Source organism: Enoplosus armatus, chromosome 6 (genome assembly GCF_043641665.1).
Source record: "Enoplosus armatus isolate fEnoArm2 chromosome 6, fEnoArm2.hap1, whole genome shotgun sequence".
Lineage (NCBI taxonomy): Eukaryota > Metazoa > Chordata > Actinopteri > Centrarchiformes > Enoplosidae > Enoplosus > Enoplosus armatus.
Genome location: NC_092185.1, coordinates 12,378,051 through 12,385,674, shown reverse-complemented (window position 1 = coordinate 12,385,674; position 7,624 = coordinate 12,378,051). Strand labels below are relative to the sequence as shown.

The 7,624-nt window shown below is 41.3% G+C and overlaps 1 protein-coding gene across 1 annotated transcript; it reads left to right on the top strand.

Annotated features, from left to right (window-relative positions):
- The first annotated feature begins 1,290 nt into the window (after nt 1-1,290).
- Nucleotides 1,291-6,305, top strand: LOC139286565 (intestinal mucin-like protein). The gene is made up of 18 exons (XM_070907408.1): nt 1,291-1,392; nt 1,558-1,732; nt 1,840-2,087; nt 2,250-2,433; nt 2,526-2,736; nt 2,851-3,026; nt 3,714-3,783; nt 3,981-4,081; nt 4,176-4,207; nt 4,301-4,478; nt 4,599-4,703; nt 4,797-4,837; nt 4,929-5,051; nt 5,182-5,280; nt 5,388-5,516; nt 5,658-5,697; nt 5,775-5,898; nt 6,036-6,305. The coding sequence occupies exons 1-18, from the start codon at nt 1,306-1,308 to the stop codon at nt 6,238-6,240; spliced, it is 2,328 nt and encodes a 775-aa protein (XP_070763509.1). The 5' UTR covers nt 1,291-1,305; the 3' UTR covers nt 6,241-6,305.
- Nucleotides 6,306-7,624: the final 1,319 nt, after the last annotated feature.

Genomic DNA, 7,624 nt, shown 5'->3' with positions numbered 1-7,624 from the left:
GGGCCGACCACAACCACAAAATCTACATCCCCACCAACTGAACCACCTACAACAACCACAAAATCTACAACCCCACCAACTGAACCACCTACTACAACTGCAGGGCCGACCACAACCACAAAATCTACATCCCCAACAACTGAACCACCTACAACAACCACAAAATCTACAACCCCACCAACTGAACCACCTACTACAACTGAGGGGCCGACCACAACCACAAAATCTACAACCCCACCAACTGAACCACCCACTACAACTGCAGGGCCGACAACAACCACAAAATCTACGACCTCACCAACTGAACCACCAACTACAACTGCAGGGCCGACCACAACCACAACATCTAAAACCCCACCGACTGAACCACCAACAACAACCACAACCACAAAATCTACAACCCCACCAACTGAACCAACTACTACAACTGAAGGGCCAACCACAACCACAAAATCTACATCCCCACCAACTGAACCACCCACAACAACCACAAAATCTACAACCCCACCAACTCAACCACCTACTACAACTGCAGGGCCGACCACAACCACAAAATCTATATCCCCACCAACTGAACCACCTACAACAACCACAACCACAAAATCGACAGCCTCACCAACTGAACCACCTACTACAACTGAGGGGCCAACCACAACCACAAAATCTACAACCCCACCAACTGAACCACCCACTACAACTGCAGGGCCGACAACAACCACAAAATCTACCACCCCACCAACTGAACCACCTACTACAACTGCAGGGCCGACCACAACCACAACATCTAAAACCCCACCGACTGAACCACCTACTACAACTGCAGGGCCGACCACAACCACAAAATCTACAACCCCACCAACAACAACCACAACCACAAAATCTACAACTCCACCAACTGAACCACCTACAACGACCACAACCACAAAATCTACAACCCCACAACCTGAACCACCTACTACAACTGAGTGGCCAACCACAACCACAAAATCTACAACCCCAATAACTGAACCACCTACTACAACTGCAGGGCCGAGCACAACCACAAAATCTACATCCCCACCAACTGAACCATCTACAACAACCACAAAATCTACAACCCCACCAACTGAACCACCTACTACAACTGCAGGGCCGACTACTGTTTCAACAACTTTCACAACGTTTGAATCTCCTGTCACTGGTCCCACAGTACCGCCCGTGCCTACACCAACTGCCCCCGTTATCATCCCCAATACAACCTTAACGCCTGAAGCTACACCATCAACAATAATCACTGCAGGGCCAACCACAACCACAAAATCTACAATGCCACCAAGCAAACCACCTACTACAACTGAGGGGCCAACCACAACCACACCTTCACGACCTACTTGCCCTGAATGGGATGTAGTAGTAAGAATCTTAATGTATCTTGCACATTAAAATATATACTAGTTTATGTTATACTCAGAGCATATTTAACAACACTGCACATTTGCTCATGAATAGAAAACAAGAAAGAAACATTACTTCAAATTAATTCCAACTGATTTTCTGCATTTTTTTTCTCTACATCAGCAAAATGAGACCTTCTTCTTGTGCAACTGCACTATGGCCAGATGCATTGAGAATAATACAATTGAGATAATTCCATATGAATGTCCACCCATTGAGAACATCACTTGTACCAATGGAAAGAAACCAGTACTTGTATATGATGAGTACCACTGCTGCCAACATTACGCTTGTGATTGTAAGTTTTTCTTACATAGAAAGAATAATGTATGACATATTTATTGACTCATATGTTTCTCTTTTAAATACATTTTACATTTTGAACTTTTCTTTGTTTCTTTTCAGGTGTATGTGAAGGCTGGGGAGATCCTCATTACATCACATTTGATGGATTCTACTACAGTTATCAAGGAAACTGTACTTATGTCTTGATGGAAGAGATTGTACCAAATCATAACTTGAAGATTTATATTGACAATGTCTTTTGTGATCCCACTGAAGATGTTTCTTGTCCGCGGTCGATAATTGTATCATACAAATCACAAGTTGTCACGCTCAAAAATCATAACCTTATTGGAGCAGCACAGTTAGAGGTATGTATGGTCATATGGAAGCTTTTTTGTATATTCTGAAACACTCACAGGACTAACTTCGAGTAAATTATCACTCATTGTAAATTGAATAGTGATGGATCATTTTGTCATAATATATTTTATTTTCCTTGTCATATAATGTATTTACGTTTTTCCCTGTAGGCACTCAAAGATGGAGTAAGTTTGAAACTACCTTATTCACAACAAGATGTGAAGATCTTGAGTTCTGGCATTACCTTGGTTTTGGAGATCCCTCGTCTAAAAGTGGTCATTACATTTGGAATAACTGGCTTTAGTGTCACACTTCCCTTTCAATTATTTGGCAGAAACACACAGGGCCATTGTGGTAAGAGCATCTCTCTCTCCAGTTGCCATATTGGTAAATCATTTGTTTGAGTTTAGACTGTAACATTAACTGTTTTGTGACTCTAATGTCAGGAACATGCAATAACAACCAGGCTGATGACTGCATGTTGCCTGGAGGCCAGCTGGTGGAAAGTTGTGCCGTGATGGCCGACTATTGGCCTGCAAAAGACATTTCCCAACCCAACTGCAATATACCATCTGTTCTGCCCACCAGTAGACCAGAACCTCCACCAACCTTAACTCCATGCAAGCCAGAGTCCATGTGTGATCTGCTGAAGAGCAGGTAGACATTCTCTAATCCACTGTTGTAGTTCACATTTATCCCCTTCACTTTGACATACTGCAGTTAAAACAGTTGCTTTTTTATTCGTGATTTGTTTTTGTTTTACTTTCACAGTGTCTTTGCAGAGTGCCATCCCTTTGTCTCTCCTGACAAATTCTACCAAGGTTGTGCTTATGATAGCTGCCACGTTTCCAACCCAGCAGTGGAGTGCACAAGTTTGCAGACTTATGCTGCTGCCTGTGCTCAGGCTGGGGTTTGCCTTCACTGGAGGAACCACACCACACTGTGTGGTAAGCAACCCCTCTTTATTTTATGTTAAATGCTGGGATCAGTAGAATCAGGAAGGGCAACTAATTTATTTAACTTTTGTTGCATCTAGCACACATTGAACAGGCTGCTGCACATTAAATAGGGTTCCTGGTGGCCCGCCGACCATTTTCTAATTCAGTGAAAATTAATTGATTTACACTGGGAATCTTTATTTTTTATACCAATTAGTAAATGTTCAATAATGTTCCTTGGCTGTTACTTGGGAAGTTGCATAGAAGCCTATCAGTGATCTGTGCAGTGCGCAGAAGCGCTTACACTTGGTTTCAATATACACGTGACCTGCTCGGGGCACGTGGGAAAAGTTTGCCTTCAAGGCTTTCTGCCAGAAAGACAGGACTGCTGTTTGTGTCCTATGTGAAACCAAAAGTCAATGTTGACTTATTATTTTAACCCAAACCATGATCTTTTCTAAACCTAACCAAGTAGCTTTGGTGCCTTAACCTAACCAAACTGCGACCGTCACAATGTTAACCACGTCGTAGAAAGGCTTTCTGGTAGGCCTAATGTTTGTTTATTAACTGGCCCTCGGCCTCGTGGCATCTTGCAAAAGTGGCCCCGGGCAAAGCAAGTTGAGTATCCCTGATATATGTTATGTACACAGTGTGTATTTTAAAAAGAGCCAATTGAGTTCTTTTCTTCACTAATAGCAAGTGACTGCCCATCAAACAAAGTTTACAAGCCGTGTGGTCCTGCAGAACAGCCAACCTGTGAAGACAAGTAAGTTTAAACAAAACTTAAGTGTATTCATTTTGGACATTAGCATTTCCTGATACTGATCATGATGGATAGTGGCAATAAATATTTCTTGCATATAGCTGTAGCAATAAGTAGAATAGAATAAAGTGTGTTAAATTAACTGATCTCAAAGCAATAATGTAAACCAATTGTTCTTTCTTGATGATTCAATATTACAGCCCTAATGAACCAACCATGAACTTCACTACTGAGGGCTGCTTTTGTCCTGATGGAATGACTCTCTTCAACAAACAGTCTGGCATATGTGTTGATAAGTGTGGTAAGTGTGGTGTATATCTTCAAATCTCACCATTTAGCCAAATATATTGTATAAACCATCCATAAGTCCTACAGAATTGCTAATTTTCCAACAGGATGTCTTGATCCTGAGGGAATTCCTCGTGAGGTGAGTCTTCTATTTATGTTCAGTTAAAATCCTAACCAGTTTTGTTTACTTGCCAGAGACAATTAAGTCACTACTGGGGTTGATTTTTTTCAGTTTGATGAGAGGTTTGAGTACAAATGCCAAAACTGCATCTGTGGGGAGTCCACCAAGACTGTGACTTGCAAGCCTAAGGAGTGCCCAACACCACCTCTAACAAACTGTGCTGGTCCAGGGTTTGTCCTTGTCAACCAAACAGATCCGGCGGACCGCTGCTGTTCTGCTTATGTTTGCCGTAAGACACGTAGTCTCAATGCACATTTGTCTTCCAGAGTTTTCAGAATGCTTTACATTGATAACAGTTCTTGAGGATGGCTCTTAACTATTTTCTATCATCGTCGTATCATCGCCACAGAATGTCACAGCAACACTTGCCCTGTCACCAGCATGAACTGTCCCGTTGGATATATTTCAATCGTTAGTGTTCCTAAGGGAAAATGCTGTCCAGAACATACATGCGGTGAGCTCATTAATTCATAGTTTGAATCTATATAAAACCTAATGACAGCAGTGACACTTTCAACTTAATTTCCATTGTCTTGCTCTTTTCTAGAACCTAAAAGAGTTTGTGTCCACGAAGAAAGTGAATACCAGGTAAATAAGAAATGGGAATGTGAGGATGATTTGTCTCATAATTTGTTAATATATCACTTAATAACGCATGTATTTCTTCTTTATTTACTAGCCTGGTTCTTCAATTCCTGGATATAAATGTCAGGATTGCACCTGTACCAATGAGGTGGACCCCAAATCTGGTCTCTTTAAGATATCTTGTGAGTTTCAGCAATGTCAAGACAAATGTGACACGGTAAGAGAAATTACGCCCATTGTACTCATACACACAATACATACAGTGCAACTTGTCTTCCTCAGAATATATTTACTGGGAGGGTGAACTAAAACTGGACTTGGCCACTAAACTTCTGCCTTGCTCTCAGGGATATGAATATGTGAAAACTGATTCAGATGAATGCTGTGGGAAGTGTGTACAGACACACTGTATCTTCAATGTTAGTGGTACCAAGCAGTTCTTGGTGGTAAGTTGGATCATCTCTGTTTACTGTGACTCCACATGTTCATGTTTAATAGCCTAAAGTACCTCAGTATTGTGTTTGTACTGTACATCCATCTCACCGCTCTCCAGCAAGGACAAACCTGGTCACCACCTGAGAATAAGTGTGAGCATTACACCTGTGTTAAGATCGATGGGACTTTAACAACGATCGCTTCACACATTGTCTGCCCGCCGTTCCAGCAGAGCAACTGCCAACCTGTAAGTATCACTTTCAATAAATGAATCTGGATTGACTAAACAAATGCTGTTGTTGTTCTCCCAAATCATCTTTTGCAATACAAAGTAAACGTCATCATCCCTTTTGAAAGTAGTTTGAATGTTGTGTATTTTCCTCCTTAGGACACAATTCAGACTGCAGCAGATGGCTGTTGTAATGTTTGTGAGTATGGCATTTTCTTTACTTTTAGGTGGAAGGTACTTAAATGAAAACAAGCTAATGGTGTCTGTTTTGAAAAGGTGTGGAGAGAGAGAAGGCCTGCAAGATACAATCCATGAAAACCCTCATTACCCACAAGGACTGTGAGTCTTACCAGAAGGTAGATATGCCATATTGTGAAGGATCCTGCAACACTTTCACCAAGTAAGGATGATATTACTAATATTTCTCATTACTCTGGAAAGCCACAAACCCATTCAAATGATCTAATTTTAAAATGTTTAGGTACAGTTTCTGCAGATTTTGAGTTTATTAATCAATCTTGCCTTTGTTTTCTTCAGGTACGCTGAAGCAGCAGCTACTCTGCATCATTTTTGCTCCTGCTGTAAGGAGACACGCTCCAGCAATCGCACTGTTGACTTGCACTGCCTGAATGGAGATGTGGTTCCCTACACATACATCCATGTGGAGGAGTGTAGCTGTAGCCACTCGGACTGCACCAGAACTTCTGGACCACCTGCTCGCAGGAGGCGATCATCACATTAATAGATGTGCAATGTTAAAGTTTCTTCTCATGTTGGCTTAACAATCATTACATCTCTTACAAAATAAAGAGAGTATATATCCACTGATCAAATAAAAAAATGCAAATCTGCTTATGTCTCATCTCTTCTATTATTTGTTCCAATCCAACTTTTGTTTGCTTATTAATTTGCTTGTGGTGAAGTAGTTTGGGTGAATGTAGGTAGAGAGTGAGATGGGTCGAGATGTGCTTTTACTTAAGCAGAATTGTTCCACGCAGCCCATGCAAGTGCTGTCCAAGGTGCTGAAATGGAGAGTGGCGGGTTATTCTCTTGCATCAATAATGTTAGCCCACTGTCTCTGCGTGTGTTTGCTTTTTCTGTATTAATATTACATAGTTTGTTAGTGTGGATATACATAAACCCATAACTCAGTCAGAGTTGTTGAGGAATTGACCTTGAGAAGGAAAAGATTATACGGTTAGATGTGGCGGAAAAGGCTCCGCTCTTTGAGGGCACTCTCAAAGAATCCAAGCAGTAATGAGGAAACCTAATCTCCCTTAATAAACAGATACATGAACATTAAATTATAGTTCAATCAACATTGCAAAAAAATAAAGCAAAAAAATGTATCTGTTTATTAAGGGAGGTTGGGGTGGTGGAGGAAGCTGAGACGGCAAACAGTGTTGGCATGAGCTGTCAGCAGTAATAGTAATGTGATATGATTATGCTGTGCATCTGCTTGAATATGATCGGGCTTCTCCTGTCATCTGATAGCCCCACAGCTGTGAATGAGCCAGTGATTGTGAAGCATGGATGAAAGAAGTTGGTGTCTGATCCATATAACATGATCAGCAAAACAGCACACATGACCAGCATCAGAAGCCAGAGTGGTGCATAGAAACAACACAGCAGACTTCATTGCCAAAAAACACGGATGTTCAGAAAAACAATTTCCATTAGCTATGAATCCATGACAGTACAGAAGATAGTGATACCAGAAAACAAGAAAACTCGTGTAAACATTCTCTGCTATTGCGGTCCTGCCATCCATAGCTATTTCTAACAGTGGGGGGTGTAATTTTACCCTCTCTTTAACAACAACGTTGAGATCGGGGGCAACAGGAACTACCGGAAGTCCAGTTAACAGTCGCAGCCGTTGCCGATGGTGAGATAAGTTGATGAGTAATGTTTTGTTTATGGATTATTTGGAAGAATATTACAAAGTGTCGGTTGCTGGTTACCTTAACTATAGCCCCTGTTTATAAATGTCATGTACTATCATTTTTCTAAAATACAAATCCCTCTTTCAGGGTCATTTACCAACAGTTAAGCTAGTGCTTACCAACAGCAGTAAGATAGCTCTCTCTCGACCAATTCTGTCGAGCAGTTTTCCCCACCCATAAATC